General features: G+C 47.4%; 1 protein-coding gene across 1 annotated transcript in view; it reads left to right on the plus strand.

Annotated features, from left to right (window-relative positions):
* The first annotated feature begins 209 nt into the window (after window positions 1–209).
* The window catches only part of DEF6 (DEF6 guanine nucleotide exchange factor), a 799533-nt gene continuing 780954 nt past the window's right edge, over window positions 210–18788 (plus strand). The window contains exons 1-2 of the mRNA XM_073575620.1: window positions 210–317; window positions 472–728. Coding sequence (XP_073431721.1) covers window positions 633–728 — 96 coding nt within the window. The 5' untranslated portion in view covers window positions 210–317; window positions 472–632. The remainder of the gene's footprint in view (window positions 318–471; window positions 729–18788) is intronic.

Genomic DNA, 18788 nt, shown 5'->3' on the forward strand with positions numbered 1-18788 from the left:
TAGTGTTTTGCACTCGGTACATTTCAAGATACAGCATGTTGCATACCATAGATCACAATGAGATGTAACTTGCGTCCTACAATGTGGGGACAGTGCGAGACACCATTGGGTGCTTTGTCAGCAGGAAGTGGCAGATGCAGCAACCTCTGTGTCACAGGAAAAATGATTGGGTTGTGAAGCAGTGTGTCGCCTGTTGTGGTCACTATGTAACAGTATATGTTGTAGAGATTAGCAGAGTGCAGTGGTGCATCAGGATAGCCTGTGCGAAGCTGTGGTGTATGGATACTGCACATATGTGTTGCTGATGGAAGTCCCAAGTAAGCTGTAGATTGTACTGTGCTGTCATGTAACAAGAAAGTTGTAGACTGTGACTTGTGATTGTGGATGACAAGAAATCTGTTGAATGGGTGTGCATTGCTAATGTTTGCAACATAAAGTGCATTTCTTTTAACATTTTTGTGTTACCCATAGCACAGAGCATAAAAGTGAATCATGGTGAGGACTTGGTAAGGCATTACGGTAAAGCATGGACTATTTAAACTAGCCGCCAGCGTGTGTCATGTACGGTGCACATATCTGTGTGTGACTGACTTAGCCGAGTGGAAGGGTGTGGTGTACAGCAAGCGCACAGCATGTCGCTGAGGACCGAGCTCCTGAAGGCTGTTTGGTATGCCTTTACATCATTGGATACAGAGAAGAGTGGCAAAGTTTCAAAATCCCAACTCAAGGTGAGTGACCTCCTTTATTCCCACATGCGTTGCCATTTATTTATAGAAATAAATGAAATTGAATCAACTTTAAAGGAAATCTTTCTGAAAGAGACCCCCATGTAGAGTTAGAATGAACTACCACTTATGTATGGCATCTATGGCATGGAGATGTTGCATCTCTGATGTTCTCTGAGCCCAATGTGGATGGAAAACAGTTGGGAAGTTAATGGGACTTTATTGTACTGGTGCCCCTTAGATCTCACCTTGTCGACCTTACTGAATGAACTATCTGATGTGCCTTTATAACGTACTGTAAGTTTTCTAAAACTGGAGTTACACTTTAAAGAAAACCTGTCATGTTGAGACACTATTACTATTAACTGAAGTACTATTAACTGAAGATATAGGGTTAATCTGTAGTTAAATAGTTTTTCAACCATGCCTACCTGCCTTACTGGAGATGAGGCTACAAGGAGAAAATGAAGTTATATTCTCCCTGTAGCCGTTAGCTTCTGCTCCCTGGGGAGCAGTTACAGTCACCACTCACTCCACAGCATGTGTGTGCAGAGCAGGCTGTCAATCAATATGCTGGGAGTGATCAAAAGCGCACTCACTGTGTAGTGAGTGCAGTGCTGCCACCAGGAATTTCAGGGCCCCATACTGGCAAAATTTTTGGGCAACTTTGAGACTCCGCCTAAGCTCCATCCCCAGTTATACCTTCACCCCTCGAACCTTCCACAGTGCCACCGCCCACTCTGGGAAAAACTCCACTTCTGCACCATGTCCTCGCCAATCACACAGTAACAGTTCTCACTGAATACCATATCACATACATAGCCAGTCTCAATTCATCACCATTTGCTGAACCCCATTCCTCAGTCTCAGTTCATCACCATTTGTTGTATTTGCTGTACCCCATCTCCCAGTCTCAATTCGTCACCATTTGCTGCCCCCCTCAAGTCTCAATTAATCATTATTTGCTGTAGCCCATCCCCAGTCTCAATTCATCACCATTTGCTGTACCCCATCCCCCATTTTCAACTCATCACCATTTGCTGTCCCCCAAGTCTCAATTTATCATTTTCTGTACCCATCCCAAATGTCAACTCACCATTTGCTGTACCCTATCCCCCAGTCTCAATTCATCACCATTTGGTGTGCCCCATTTGTACCATTTGCTGTACCCTTGCATTATTCTTCAGTCATATATGCTAATGAGGTGTTCGGCGCTCTCTTGGCATGGCTGTTCAGTGCACATTCACAATTAGTTGTTTTCGCTCTATTGTAAGCTGGTTGCGGGATGCTGTGACAAACAGGAGGCAGAGCAAGGGTTAACAAGGTGGAACAATTTAATAAAACAATTTATTCTCTCCTTGCAGGGAGGTTAATGGTTAAAGGAGGGATAATAGGGGTAGCAACTGTAAGGCTATGTGCACACGTATGCAGAAAATTTCTGCATAAAAACAGGACTCCTTCCTAGAAAACGCGCGTTTTTTCCGCGCGTCCCCAGACACAGAGAAAATAGCCAGAAATGCGGAATTTACAGCAAAATTAATGAGCATGCTGCGTTTTTTACCGCGAAGCATTTTTTTTGCGGTAAAAAACACATCAATATGCACAAAAAGTGCAAAATGCATTAAAATGAATGGGAAGTTTCTTTTAAGCGGATTTTTTGGTAAATCTGAGGGAAAAACGCAAAAAAAAAACTGTGTTTGAACACAGCCTAAAACAATAGCAGTCCAATGAAAGAATTTATTGTATCCTGTATGGTTCTTTGCAGTAGATGATCCCGCAGGGGGGTTGTATAGCGAGAAATGGCTGGGTGATGTCCTCAGAGGGTGTTCTTTAAGCGATGATTTGTCTTCTGGCGGCGGCGGTCGGTCTCCAGTACCTTCTGTTGAGCCCCTAATCCATAAGCACATGCAGCCGAAACAAACAAGGCCGCGGCACTCTCAGAGTCAAACGTAGACGGGTGGGAAGCAAGTGGCAAGTTGGGCCGCAAAAGTCTGTCCGGTACTCGGTCTTTTCTCCTCTGCACATGCGCGGTACTCACAGTCATTGAGCGCACGGCACTTCTGTCTCTGGCAACTACTGAGTGCACAGCCTTTCTCTCTGCAGCCGTCTCACTGGAGGCAGCGAGGACAAAACAACGCAGCCCGTCGTGACGCCGGTGCTCGGAGGATGGAGCACACTGCTCCCCCGGCTGCGTGCGGCTGCTGATTCACGCCCAACTACCCACGGCTGCACGCACTTTGCTTTTTAAGCTGCCCCTCCTACCAGGGTCATAAGGTCTATCTGGCTCCTCATTTTTTCCCCCAGGCAACTAGGCAGGCAGCCTCAACAATTCCGGACCCGGCTCGGTACAGGTACCCGCAGCCTGATCTTCCATCTTACACTATCACCACCCTCCTCTAGCTTCTGTAATGCTAAAGCTCTTAAAGTAGTCCTTCCATTAAGTTTTTGTAATTAACGAAATCTGTGTGTATGTGCAAGCAGCATGTGAAATATACTCGCCTACTTCTCCTCTTCTGAGTGACGTCACCGCTCTGCAGACTCTACACAAGTGAATTTTAAGGCTCGATCACACTTGCAAATAAATAGGACAAGTGCAATCCGAGAAAAAAAAATCAGATTGCACTTGGCCCAATGTTAAACTATAAGGCAACTTCCATCTGCGATTATTTTCTCATGCCGATTTGGCATGCAAAACAAGCACAGCAGGCTGCAAATGGCTGCGAGAATTGTATCGCACGCATGCATATAAGTTTATGGGTGCGTGTGAAACATCACACTGCACTTGGCTATCACCCTAATTTAATCAACCCTAAATCTGAGATCCACCTGTGGCTGTTAACTAGCTAAATGTCGCTGTCAGTTTCTGACAACTGATTTTGACACGTAAGGTCTATGTCTTCTACAATGTGCCTTGCTGGGTTTGAACAGTTATCTACTATATAATCGTCTAATTCTGTCTGTCTGTTTGTAACGGAAATCTCGCATCGCTGATTGGTCGTGCCCGGCCGGCCGCAACCAATCAGCGACGCAGGATTTCTGTTACAAACAGAGAGACAGACAGACAGAATTAGACGACTAGGGAGCCATGTAGGACGCAGTTGTAGGAATGAGGCCCTCACAGGAACAACTGTAATGTAGATGCATCCGTGATACGGTATCGTGCACTCCCGTGTATGAGGCCGGCGTGTCGTCCGCTGCGGGAAGTCTTGTGATATGCCGCCTGCTCTCGTGGTGAGTTCGGCACCGGCTGTGGTTACCTGGCAACGCACTGACTCCAACAACCGAGCAGCACAGCTATGGAGTGTGACAGAGACAACTTCTACCTTGACCGTATCCTGCATTATGTGAGGGGGACGGCGACTGGTGTGTGGGCGCGGAGGGCAGAGACAGGCGAGAGGGCAGCACAGGGGGACTGTGGGGAGAGGCGGCTGTCACTGCAGCGCTGGCGTATGAGACACGTTATGCGTCACAGCCGGCATTATGAGGCTATCTGTACCTGGCCGGTGTGCCGCACCGTGCTGCCCTGTGTGCCCTGCCCTGTGTGTCCTATCCTATATGACGTGTTCTGCCCTGTGTGTGTGTATGGAAGCAGTGGAGAATTATCTAAAACTAGATGGTGGCCCAATTCTACCGCATTGGGTATTTTAGAATATGTATGTAGTTTCACGGGCGGACTGCACCTGTCGCAGTCCAGCCGCGAATCCCGCATCGCTGATTGGTCACGCCCGGCCGGCCGCGACCAATCAGCAACAGGCATAGTCCTGCCGCGAATTGGTGTGGAATTCAAACGACGCATTCCACCCCTACCGTTGGGAGATCTGCAGCACTAGCCGCTGCTCTCCTGACGGTTGCCGCGGGTCATCTCCTGCCGCACGGAGGTCAGCGGCGATGCAGCCGGGAGATGACCGATGCTAGATGACCAATCAGCGACAGGTGCAGTCTGCCCGCGAAACTACATACATATTCTACAATACCCGATGCGTTAGAATCAGGCCACCATCTAGTTTAAGTATAAGTGCAGAATGACCTTTGGTCGAGATGGAGAGCAGATGCTTCAAATATTTCTAGTGGTTGGCTCCTATGAACAGTAGTCTGGCAGGGGCCTCATACAGAATAAGTCAGAATGGGTGGTCACAATTTAACTCCACTCTAAACCTAAAAATTAAGGTGTAACTTTAAGTTCAATATCCCAACAAATCGTATCATGAGGCATACACAAAAGCGAATAAAGTAAAAGAATCCCCCTAACAAAGTCCTACGTAACTCAGGCTTCTAAACTTAAGTGTTTTTGCCAAGATTTGTAGAAGGACATTTGAGTTAGGCTGCATTCACACATACATGTGACTGTTACCATTCCAGAGAAACTGACATTTTTATTTCCTCAACTCCTTCTGTTTTTTTCCCATCCACTTTTTTTTAACAGAATCAGGTACATAGAACTTTTTTTATCCATCAATTTTTACCAATGGATAAGTTAAAAAAAGATGGAACTCAGGTGTAACTCTGTGTTTTATCTGTTTCAGGCTATGGGCCCACGTAGCGTTTTAAAACGCACAATGAAAATCGGACTCCTTGCCAGAAATCGCGCGTTTTTTTCCGCGCGATTTTACCGCTATTCTGTTCGCGATTTTGCCGTGATTTTCTCAAGCACTTTCCAAGCGATTTGAAGCATCGCTTGGAAAGTGATTGACAGGTTGGTCACACTCGTCAAACATAGTGTTTGACAAGTGTGACCAGCTTTTTACTATTGATGCCGCCTATGCGGCTTCAATAGTAAAAGATAAAATGTTAAAAATGATAAAAAAAATAAAAAATCGGGGTATATTTACCTTCCGACGTCCCACGCTGCCATCCTGGGCCTCAGCGTTCCCAGCGATGCCTTGCGAGACCTGTGATGACGTTGGTCTCGCATTACTATAGCGATCTCGCGAGACCACGTCATCACAGGACCTTGCCGCAAGGCATTACTGGGAACGCTGAGGCCCGGGAATGCAGCGCGGGACGTCGGAAGGTAAATATACCCTGATTTTTTATTTTTTATTCTTTTTTTACAGGGGTATGGTACCCAGGGCCTGGAGGACCGTCTCCTCTCCTCCACACCGTGGTTACCAACCGCAGATGAGACGCTTAACTTCCTGCATGGTGGGCATAGCCACATGCGGGAAGTAAGCAATTCTCATGCATTCCTATGGGTGCGGAATCGCGGCAATTCTTTGCGATTCCGCACAAAAGAATGATTATGCTGCGATTTTTTCCGCGATGCGATTCCGCCGCGGAAAAAAGCGCAGCATTAGCACAGCATGTGCGGAATGCCATAGGAATGCATGGCGTGCGTCATGTACAAGACTTTTAAACGTTTTCGCGCTGAAAATCGCGGCAAAAACGCTTAAAAATCGCATCGTGTGCACACAGCCTTAGGCTGGGATGCGAGAAACACGGCAGAGTCTCGCATGTTAATACCCAGCACTGCCCGCATAGCAATAAATGCAGCCACACGCTCCGCTCTCAAGTACCGGCAGCAGTGCCAGGTATAAATATGCGAGACTAGGCCATGTTTCTCGCATGTGTGATACCGGCCTTATACAAGCCCTCATAGACTTTTAATGCCAAGTCTGATCTATAATACGAGATCATAATAGGATATTTTCGGAGTCACACATATCTCCTTCTCAGATATGTGATTTTAATGGATTTCTGAATGCGTCCATTCTGCTTTAGGGCAGCTTCACACATCAGTGTCTCCGGTACGTGTAGTGACAGTTTTCTCACATACCGGAGACACTGACACACGTAGACACATTCGAATGAATGTCTATGCAGATGTCAGCGTGTTTTCACGGACCGTGTGTCCATTTGCAAAACACGCTGACATGTCCGTTTTTGTGCAACAGCACGGATCACACGGACCCATACAAGTCAATGGGTCCGTGTAAACACGTACCGCACACGGATGCTGTCCGTGTGCTGTCCGTGTGCGATCCGTGTGTGTTTTTAAAAGTCAAAGGGTTAACATTGAAAATAATTTTTCAAAAACACAGACATGGACACACCGGATAGCATACAGACAGCACACGGATGGTACACACAGACATATGGATAGCACACGGATGTCACACGGATGGCATACGTATGCACACGGACACGGATAGCTCCGGTACTGGTTTTTCCGGTACCGGAATTATCTGGACGTGTGAAACTGCCCTTATGGGTCAGAATGATGTCTGATAAAAAATCAGACAGAACTAAGATGTGCCACATGAATGTGTGAATTCAGGTTGGGAGTGGGGTTATTATGCTTTATCCAACAGCTTCTGTAGAAGTACAGAGCTGCATTCAGTACAGATTTTTAAACAAATTGTGTTCCTCAAAACAAGATGTTATAAGCATATTCAGCAAGAGTAGAAGTGTTTCTAGAAAAATGGGAAGGAAGTATAGCTTTTCTTGCATGGAAAGGAAAAAAACTGAATTTTGCATTCTGTAAAAATATATATGTAATAATAGAAAAATAGAGAGTCCTCAGTGATTGATACCTTTTAATGGCTAACTGAAAAGATGGTAACAAATTGCAAGCTTTCGAGACTACTCAGGTCTCTTCATCAGGCTAGACCTAATACAAAATCTGAAGAATCACATATTTATGCACAACACAGCACAGAAAAATTTCAATAGATATGACAAGTGACGTGAAGCAGAACTATCATTATGGGGGAGTAATTGATTCTTCAGATCTTTTATTAGTCAATTTGCCTGATGAAGAGACCTGCGTAGTCTCGAAAGCTTGCAATTTGTTACCATCTTTTCAGTTAGCCATTAAAAGGTATCAACCACTGAGGACTCTCTATTTTTGTATCTATAGGCTAACACGGTACAAAGATATACATCTTTCACTAGCAACCTTCCATGACAACATAGGAGGTTGTCTCCATGCCCAAATGGGGGACAGGAAGCACGAGAGGTTAAAAGGTCCCTCTCACCAGTGTCTTTCCTGTCCCCCATGGAGCATGGAGAGGTGCGGTATGCTGTGTGGCCGGCTGCTGCAGCGTACCTGTAATTCTTAAGCCGGGCAGTGGTGGTTGGCGGCGCTGCCTCCCCTCCTCCGTACTGCTCCCGTCTTCATAAGAACACAGGACCTTCCTGGCCCACCCGCGCTCCCCTATGGGGAGTAAAGCGGGCCAGTGATCCCCGACCGGAGGCCTCCTGCAGCTCTCCGGTCTCTCCTCCTCCTGTTGCACGCCATGTGGTGACCCCGAAGTGATGTCACGCGCGGTCACTTCTGGGGTATGTATGACAACTTCCTGTCATGGCGGCCCCATTCAGCTGCCAAAGGAGCTCGCCCGCACTCGCTGTGCCTGCCCCGGGACCCAGGGAGGAGGAGGGGGAAAATGAAAATACTGCGCTGAGGGCGGGGTTAACCCTTTATTAACCCGCCGGAAGACGCAGACAGGTAAGGCAAATCCCCTGTCAGTATGGACGGCTCTTCTTGCCCTGCGTCTCCAGAGCCCAGCGCTGCCCCAGCCACAGTAAGTGTAACTGGGGTGGGTCCTAGTGCTGCGATCTTGGGATAGTGGTCCTCAAAATACTTCTCCCCCTTTTCTTATAGGGAGAAAAGTCTGCCCACAAAAGCACCAATACCACCAGCAAGTCGGCAAAATGTGCCATATGCAGTGCAAAACTCCCCTCAAATTGGGCGAAAAAATTGTGTCAAGCTTGCATAGACAGGGTGGTCAGGGCTGAACACCCGTCACTAATTGACGAAATCCGCAGCCTGGTTACTCACCAGGTTCAGACTTCCCTGGCCACACTGTCCCCCCCTCCACCACCCCCACTCCCTCCGATTGTGGGCTCACAACCCCAAAAAAACAGAAAATTCAGATGGAAGACTCAGAGTCTGAATCAGAAAAATCATATAATTCAGGCTCCGAAAATTGGGAACAACCGGGAACCTCTAATTCAGCCGAATCTAGGAAATACCTCCTTTCCACGGAATATGTGGAGGAGCTGGTCGGCGCAGTACGGGTCACCATGGGCCTAGAGGATGAGCCTGTTACTCAGTCAGCACAAGACCGCATGTTCGGGGGATTCAAGGGACCCAAGCGAACAGGTTTCCCAGTACATAGGAGCATAGTAGATATGATCTCCCAGGAATGGGAGTACCCAGAGAAGCGCTACTCAGCCCCTTCGGAACTCAGGCATAGATTCCCCCTGGAGGGAGAGGGGTTTAAAAGGGACATTAAGAAAGTTGATGTCCAGGTGACGAGGGTGGTGAAGAAAACGGTCCTTCCTTTTGATGATGCGCCCCAACTTAGAGACCCGATGGACCATAAAGCAGAGCGCCTCCTAAGGAAAGCCTGGGAAACCTCTGCTTTTTCCTTAAAGTCAGGGATTGCATCCACATGCGTGTCTAGGTCTCTCTTCCAATGGATAGAGGAACTAGAGAGTCATATTTCTCAGGGAACCTCAAGAGGTGACCTCCTGAACTCCCTTCCTATACTACAAAGAGCTACAGGCTTCTTGACGGATGCATCGATGGAGATGATCCGCATCTCTGCCAGGGCTATGGTACAGTCCAATTCTGCCAGACGTGCCCTCTGGCTTAAAACGTGGAGCGGGGATGTTACCTCCAAGGTGAAGCTCTGCTCTTTGCCCTTCAAGGGTGAACATGTCTTCGGCCCGGCCTTAGATGAAATTCTTGAAAAGGCCACGGACAAAAAGAAGGTACTTCCTGAGCAGAGGACTCCAAAAAAGTGGCTTTTTCGAGCCCCCCAGAATCAGCCATCCCAGCCGAGAGGGAAGGGAAAGTCGGGAAGATGGAGTTATGCTAAGGGGAGAGGCAGGAATATCCTGGTCCCCCAGCAGCAGCAACAGCCACAAGAAAAGCAATGACTTGACCCCGGTGGGGGGAAGGCTTTCAAGGTTCTTTCACTCTTGGCAGTTGATTTCCAACAGCCCCTGGGTCCTCAGTGTGATCAAAGAGGGCCTACTACTAGAATTCGAATCCTCCCCCCCGCGGGGTACAAAAGTTACCTCCCTACCACCTCGGGAGACTACAGCACTAAAATCCAGCATTCAACTCCTTCTACAATCAAACGCCATTTTTCAGGTCCCTGTGGAGGAACAAGGAAGGGGGCATTATTCCAGGCTGTTCCTAGTGAAGAAACCCACAGGAGAGGCAAGAATAATAATAAATCTCAAGGGCCTCAACCGACACATCGCATATCGCAGATTCAAGATGGAGTCGGTAAAGACCGCCATTCCTCTGATAGGGCCGTCTTACTTCATGGCAACCATAGATCTGAAGGATGCCTATTTTCACATTCCTATACATCCTTCTCACAGGAAGTACCTAAGGTTTGCGATCCATCAGGGTCCAGACATCCGGCACTATCAGTACAATGTACTTCCCTTTGGAATATCCTCTGCCCCTCGAGTATTTTCCAAAATTATGGCGGAAGCTGTGTCCCACATCAGAAGCCAAGGTATATGCCTTGTACCCTACCTGGACGACCTGCTGATAATAGGAGCCTCATACCAGACTCTGTTAAACCAGGTGACCCAAACTCTGGGTATTCTCCAATCGCTGGGGTGGATCCCGAATATAGAAAAGTCGCAGATCCAACCTTCCCAGCAGATAAAATTCTTGGGAATCCTCCTAGATTCAGGGAAAAAAATGTCCTTCCTCCCAGAGGAACATCAGAGGTCCATAATTTCAAGAATCTTGAGCTTCAGGAAACAGAGGTCCCCAACCCTCAGGTCAGCTATGTCCATACTAGGGTCAATGACCTCCTGCATCCAGTCGGTACCTTGGGCGCAGGCTCAATCTAGAATACTCCAGTCCCATATCTTGGGAAACTGGAACAGAGATTACACCTGCCTGAACAAAAGAGTCCAGACCCCAGGAAGAGTGAAAGCTTCACTAGCATGGTGGATGGACCACAAAAATCTGTGCAGGGGAACCAACTGGTCCCAAATCCCCTTGGTCACGGTAACATCGGATGCCAGCAAAAAAGGCTGGGGAGCCGTAGTGTCCCAACAACCATTCCAGGGGTTGTGGAGCCAGAGAGTGAGTACAAAGTCCTCAAACTTCAGGGAACTGAAGGCTGTGGAGGAAGCTCTCCTGACGGCAAGACACCTAGTTCAGGGCCATCATATCAGAGTCTACTCGGACAATGTAACAACAGTGGCCCATCTCAGACACCAAGGTGGTACAAGATCCAGCAGTCTAGAGGGCCTGTAGGGCCGAATATTTTGCTGGGCCGAAAGACACCTCCGGTCTCTAACAGCAGTCCACCTAAAGGGTACCTCCAATCTTCAGGCAGATTTCCTGAGCCAAAAATGCATCCAGCCTGGCGAGTGGAGCCTAAACGAAAAAATCTTTCAGAAGCTGGTCAACAGGTGGGGCCTCCCGGAGGTGGATCTACTGGCCTCAAGAGAAAATGCTCGGGTGAGAAACTATTTTTCCCTGAACCCCAGGGACAGATCCCTGGGGGTAGATGCCTTCGTCCACAAGTGGAGGTTTTGTCTAGATCCGAGAAGATCGAACCCAGACCATCCTAGTAGCTCTGTTATGGCCAAAAAGGAGCTGGTATTCTCTAATTACAGAGCTACAGGTAGAGGGGCCAGTCCTCCTACCCCTGGAAAACGACCTTCTCTTACAGAGCCCGCTACATCACCCAAACCTCAGGGGAATGAGGTTAGCGGCCTGGTTACTGAGACCCAGATCTTGAGGGCCAAAGGTCTATCAGAGGCAGTAATAAACACCCTCCAGAAATCCCGGAAGCCGGTCACCATTGCTATATATAAAAAAATATGGAAAAAGTTTTCCTCATGGTGTCTCCCAGATTTGCCTGACCCAGGAAACCCTAACATTTCCCGTATCCTGGATTTCCTACAGAGGGAGCTTGAGCTAGGTCTAAAGCCTAGCACACTGAAAGTACAGATATCAGCGTTAAGCTCCATGTTTGACTGTGACTTGGCCAACCACAGGTGGATAAGAAGATTCATTAGATCAGCCACTAGGCTGCATCCAAAAAAGCTAGTTGCGGTTCCACCATGGGACTTGAACGTGGTTCTTACGGGACTCACTCAATCACCCTTTGAGCCCCTGCAATCCTGTACTTCTCAGCTGCTCTCCTGTAAGGTGGCCTTCCTTATAGCAATAACCTCAGCAAGGCGAATAGGAGAGCTACAGGCTCTCTTAATCAGAGAACCCTACCTAACAGTCAGAGATGACTCCATAGTTCTCTCCCTTGATCCGTCTTTTCTACCAAAGGTTGTGTCGGACTTTCATAGATCACAGAATATAATTCTCCCCTCATTTTGTCAAAACCCAGCAAATCCTAAAGAAGAGGTGTTTCATACGCTGGACGTAAGGCGAATAATTCTCTACTACTTAGAGTGTACCAAGCCTTATAGAGTCGACCACAACCTATTCCTCCATACCTCTGGTCCAAACAGAGGAAGGAAGGTGGCAAAAAACACCATTGCCAATTGGATTAAAAAGGCTATCTCTGAAGCATACCTGGAGCAAAACATCACTCCCCCTACAGGGATCAAAGCGCATTCAACACGATCTACCTCTACTTCATGGGCTGAGAGGGCAGGCGCATCTTCAGAGCAGATTTGTAAGGCAGCAACCTGGTCCTCTTTACATACTTTTTGTAAACACTACAGGTTGGACCTTATGTCCAACAGGGATTTAGTCTTTGGCCGAAAAGTTCTTCAGGCCGTTGTCCCCCCCTAGTGCAGTATACGTTGTTATGCCTCCTATGCTGTCGTGGAAGGTTGCTAGAGAAAATAGAATTAGACTTACCGGTAATTCGGTTTCTAGAAACCTTCCACGACACCACTATTTCCCTCCCTGCATTCTTGGACAAATTCTGAGAATCTTGAGGTAACCGGTGCTATGGTAATCAGTTATAAGTCACTGGTGAGAGGGAGGTGGGAGGGACCTTTTAACCTCTCGTGCTTCCTGTCCTCCATAAGGGGATGGAGACCACCTCCTATGTTGTCGTGGAAGGTTTCTAGAAACGGAATTACCGGTAAGTCTAATTCTATTTTCCTGTATGTAATAATAGACATGAAGCAAATTTTTGTTCTAAGAACTTCAGATTTGTAGCACTTTAGTTGATTTATAATATATTTATTAGGACCTCTGCATAAACTAATATTTCATTATTTAGCTGATCTTGAAACCAAACAAATAAGAAAATACATGTAACTCCATAATAACAAAAGTATTGGGACACCTACACACTAAATTTATAGTAGCTTTTATGACATCACATTCTAAATTCATAGACATTAAAAACCTGTCAGAACTATTTTGCATGTTAAAGTAAAGGCATTGACATAATGGCACTGTTAGGCCGGTTTCACACGTCCTGATATTTTCCTGATATTTCCAGTACCAGAAAAAACGATATCGGAGATATCCGTGCCCGTGTGTAAATTTGTGACATTCTTGTGGCATCCATGTGCTATCCGTTTGTACCATTCATGTGTGATCCGTATGCTGTCCGTGTATGGAAAAAAATTTGTTTTAATGTTAACCCTATGACTCTTGAAAACGCACACGGACGGATGCCATCTGTGTGTGATATGTGTTTACACGGACCCATTGACTTATATGGGTCCGTGTAATCCGTGCTGTTGCTCAAAAATGGACATGTCAGCATGTTTTGCACACAGACACACGGTCCGTGAAAACATGCTGACATGTACATAGTCAGTGTCTCCAGTACGTGAGAAAACTGTCACCACACGTACCAGAGACACTGACGTGTGAAACCGGCCGTATACAGATAAAATAGATACCTTTAAAGAATAACCACCATGTGGATTTCTTTGCTAATCAGCAGCATTTGAAATTTTGGTGTAATAAGCTTTAAGTGCATAAGGATGGGACTGTGGGTAGGGTCTTTGTGTTCTGCCCATTCCCCTTCACTTGCATTTATTATTTGTGTGGCAGGTTGCTGCTTTGTGAATGACCTGCCTCCAGTTTAAAAGTTAACATTGACACTTGCGCAGATTGATTTCCTGGCGATTATAAAATAGTGCCAGCGGCACTGCCTGCGCAGATTGTCCTCTGGTGACTGCGGTGTACTGGTTACTGCTTACTGGTCACTACAGCGTACTTGTCACTTCAGTGGCAGTTTGCAATTTTCACTTGGCAGCATTCACTGCTGCTGGTTTCTGGAAAATATCTATGGAGTCAAAATCATCACTACACCTGTAGATAAATTCCCCAAGGGGTATAATTTCCAAAATGGGATCACTTGAGGGGGGATTCTGCTCTTCTAGCACTTAGGGGCTCTGTATATGGAGTCCGCAAACAATTCTAGGAAAATCTGCAGAAGGCAAATAGCTCTCCGTTCCTCCTGAGTCTCTCCATATAGCTGAGTAGTACTGTACAGCCACATATGGGGTATTGCCACATTCAGTAGAAATTGTGGGACAAATTATGGTGCCATTTTTTACCCACTTCTTTTGTGAAAATGTAAAGTCTGGGGCTAAAACAAAATTTTGGTGGTAAAGATTATTTTTTTCTTCACTGCCCAATGGTATAAAATTCTGTGACATGCCTGTAGGGGTTGTGTGGGCTGTGGATTTGGGCCCTGAACTCCTTTGCGTGCTTGACTACTGAAACCGGGTATGTTTGTTTTTTTTTTCTAATGTGTGGATTGATGTGCATATATGATTGATCTTTATAATATGCCCTTGAACAATAGTGTGTTATGGTATATAATTTGAATGTATGCTAGATAAGATAGAAATAGTTAACTGGTTTCAGCCAGAATAGTGATAGTTAAATGTTGGTAGCATGGTTGCAGTGCATGGACAACGCGAGGAGAGGAATTGCAGGTCTCCTCGCTGCAGAATCTGGCTTTTGAGGACCCGGGCAAAGCTCCATCATTCATGGATCCGGATGAGGTTGCGGCGGAGGGAGACACCAGTAACAGCGCAGTGGCTGCAGTGTTCCTCAACCCCCGACTCAGGAACCCTGGCTCTCGTTCGAGCCCACAACACCCTCCATGCTCCCTGCCACTGAGATTCTGCCTCTTAGCCCATTGCCACCACTCCAGTAACCCCGGTATTCCCTGGCAGATGTGCAGTCCCTTGATCCTCAGCCCTAGGATGTGGTGCGTGCCTCTTCTCCCAGCGGCTCCCCACCCCAAACCCCCTCACTGCAGCAACCACTGGGTGAGGGGCCCTTCTCATTCACTGGTCAGGTGGTTCGGATTGCGGGGTGGTAGAGAGAAAAAAGAAATGCTGTTGGTTACAGCTTCATAAGGTCTTTATGAGCGCTAGCTCCGTACACTACCAGCGACCCTTGCAGGAATGTGACCGGGTAGCCTTTTACAAGGAAAGAGGGCCCCGAGGTTTCTCTGTGGTAGCTGTGGACCTGCTGCTCCCAGTGCATGATGCGGAAATGTGGGCATACCTGGAGTGGGACCGGATGCGGTAAGCACTGCACCTGGGCCTTCGGAGACAATGAGGCCTACCTCTCAACACTCTGGCACACCGGAAGCTGCGGTGTCAGGGAGGATGCCAGAGTCTGATGAAGCACGGGCACGGAGCCCTGGAAATGATGATGAAAATGATGATGATGAGACTAGTGAGACTGGAGGGAAGTGGAGCACTAGGAGCCAGTGGACGCTCCTCCGGTACCCCCTCTGATGCAAAAAAGGGGAAGTGAATGGAACTTGCCCCTGTGTGAAGTTGAAGTGTGCTAGTAATGTAAGGGGGTGAAGTGCAAGAAGAGGCATGAAAAGGCTGCCCTCTCTGCTCCATGCCTCAAACAGTTAAACAGGGCAGCAGGTTCCCCAGGAGACAGAGGAGGGACTGAGCACAGGGGGCCAGGAGAGGAGAGCAGAGAGATGAAATTTTCCAAGTGCAGCCTGGGGAGCTGACAGACTGCAGAAGAGACAGAGCTCCCAGTCACAGAGAGAGTCCGGGGTATCGTGTATATTTACAGCAAAACAGGAGGCTGTGTACTTGGAGACCTTGAGCTGTGCCCTGACCCCGTGGACAGACCAAGACCTGCAGAGAAGCAGAGACCGTGTCCTGTGACTACGAACAGTTGGAGTCTGCAGTGACAGATAAGTCGTGTCCTGACCCCCATATCAAGTCTGTGTGTGCAGAGCCGGGGCTGTATACTGTGACTAGAGACTTCCTTGTGAACCTCCTTAGAGAGACTGTGATAGTGGCAAGACGCTTCCTTGCAGACAGGCTGTATTCAGCAGCTGAGACGCTTCCCTGTGACCAAGGAACAGACTGTAATGTGACACTGACCTGCCAAGAGACTGGCACAGGCAGAGCCCCTGACCCTGGTGAGGGAACGCCGCTCCCGCAGCAGAGGGAAGAACCTTGCATACAAGGGGATAACGCCATCATCATACCCCTTGAGCTTCCACGTTAACCCCCCAAACGCCAGTTGGACTATACCTACGATCCCAGAGATGGACGACATCAAGCATCCCTTGTGCCTGGGTGCCTACGTGTGAGAAGAGTGATCTCTACAAGCAAGATTTCCAGGAACTGATAAGTTTCTTCCCCCATAAGAGAATAACTGTCGGTTGTTGTGCACTTCTGTTATTTCTTCAGTCTCTGATATTACCTGTTACAGCATTTTCTCTGTTATATTATATGTTTACGTGTTTTACTCCCTGTAAATAAACCTCCCTTTTACTGTTGGTCTGCCTGTTCCATGGTGACATATACTCCTCCTGCACCTTATTACAGTTGCACCTGATGAAAATTGTAGGACTGTTCCACGTCCCTGAGGGCAGAAGCCCTGTAATGTTGTGAGGGACTGTTCTGCGTCCCGGGGGCAGGAGCCCGAAATCAGTGCAGTGAGGGTAACTGCAGACAAAGAGTTGTGTTGAACTGTTTTCCACCTCCTAGTTTTGCTGGATTGCAGGACTCAGACCTTATGAACAGACGGTGCTCTATGGACTGTTGCTGAACTGTGTGTGGCTGCTCTGGGGACTGTGATAAGATCTGTGAAATGTCCTTATTTAACCTGAATTTTGTTTTCAGGCGGTAAACTGAGCAGCACATAAGTTTTAAAGGGACTGTGGTCTGGAAATAGGAGGGAGGGTGGGAAAACATGAACAGGAAGACATGTTGAGTGAGCCGGGTAAGAAGAGAATGGACTGCATGTTCCTGGACTGTTTGGAGCTGTAGTAAGTCAGCCATGATGATGTTGTGGACACTCAAGGCAGTTAAAGGACTGGTCAGTGGACCTGGAGAGTCCTGTGGACAACTGTCTGTCCAAGTCCCGTAAAGAGAGCGACCAGGGTCAAGTGGGCCCGTAACCTTGTCTGGAGAACCCGAGAATCGAGCCGGGTTATACAAGGACTGCGCTTACAAGATGGTGAGGTGGTGTGAACTGAATTGTTTGCTCTGACGTCCCAAGTGGGATTGGTGCCAGTCCTGGCCTGTAACTGGGTCAAACGTGGAAGACTGGAGCAAAGTTATTTTGATGCAATATATAATAATTGTTGAAGTTATTGATGTTTTAATAATGTCTCTACATTGTCTTGTTCTGATGAGGTGTATGTTTTACCAGTACTCCATGGTCAGGGATGACCATGGTTTTAGGTGGGAGGTATGTAGCGGGTGTGCGGGTGGCAGATTTGGGCCCTGCACTCCTCTGCATGCTTGCACTACTGAAACCAGATAAGTTTGAAGTGTTTTATCTTATGTGCATATATGATTGATCTTTACAATATGCCCTTGAACAATAGTGTGTTATGGTGTACAATTTGAATGTACCCTGTATTAATGCTCTTATATTATACTGTGCTAGGGACAGTTAGCAACTCAGACAGATGTAGTGCAGTTTGGAATTATGTAGGTTATAGATCAGTTGGGGGCACTATAGAGCTGTATGCTAGATGTTAGATTTAGATAAGATAGAAATAGTTAATGAGTTTCAGCCAGAAAAGTAATAGTTAAATGTTTGTACTGGATAGACCAATAGGAAGGTAGTATGGGAGGAGTTAGTAAAAGGGTGAGCAGAGCTGGTCTACAGAGTTTGAGTGGTTAGTTGCAGTTGAGAGACAGAAGAACTGAAAGAAGGTCTGGAGATGCTAGATCAAGGAAACATGTGGGAATCGAGTCAGCCTGGAGGAATCAGTGACTAGTCTGTGGGTTACCTACCGTAATGTCCGGGACATATGGTCTGAACAGGATTTGCAGAGGCAACCTGATTTTTCTCCCAGGATGGGGAAAATGGACGGGGAGCACCTAGTATCGGATAGCTGGATTACTCAGTGAGCTGTGGGTCTGGAAGCCACAGTGCTGGAAGATAAGCTGAAGTAAAGGACCAGGGAAAGTGCAGGGGATGGAGTTCTCAGGACTTTTGAAGATGGCTGGACTGTAACTGTTATGAAGGAGCCTAAGTTGAATAAAGTTTTATTGGAAAAGAACAAGTGTGGCACCCCTGAGGCTCCTTCGCCACAGAGGTACTGCACCTTCTCCTAAGGTGTGGTGCCCCACCATCCAGGTAAGATTGGAGGCTCCTGACCACGCTCCAACACTCGCACCCCACACAATAGAGTAGTTCAGCAGAACCACATTGCGGCTCCTTGCTTAGAGAGAAGCAGAGCACCTTTGGTGATTCCATGCTTGGAGCACTAGACGTGCTGGGAGGTGGGTGGAGTTCAGAATATATAATATGAGCAGGATGGTTTAGGATTACAGGTCAGTCAGTGAGTGAGTCTGAGAGAGGAAGCCACTCGGGAGGAGTGGGAATCCCGGGAAGAGGGATGAGGAAGGAGTGTTGCAGCTGCCTCAGTGATCTGAACCAGCTGGAACGGGAAAGGAAAGAAGGAGAAGGACATTAACTGAAGCCTGAGCTTCCATAGAAGGGAAAAGACAAGTACGGAACGTAGGAGTAAAAGGGAACATAGAGGACGTGGGTTAGAGGAAGAACCCTGCCTAGAAGTTCTAAGCGCAAGGCCGGGGCCCGGTCCCTGAGGTTGTATGGACACTAATGGTTCTGTAGCAGACACCGGTGGAGTAGTGGGCTGTAAATGCACTACTCCCATCTAAGACTTG

The sequence above is a fragment of the Dendrobates tinctorius genome, unplaced genomic scaffold (genome assembly GCF_039654945.1).
Source record: "Dendrobates tinctorius isolate UK_male_01 unplaced genomic scaffold, ASM3965494v1 ptg000045l, whole genome shotgun sequence".
NCBI classification, from domain to species: Eukaryota; Metazoa; Chordata; class Amphibia; order Anura; family Dendrobatidae; genus Dendrobates; species Dendrobates tinctorius.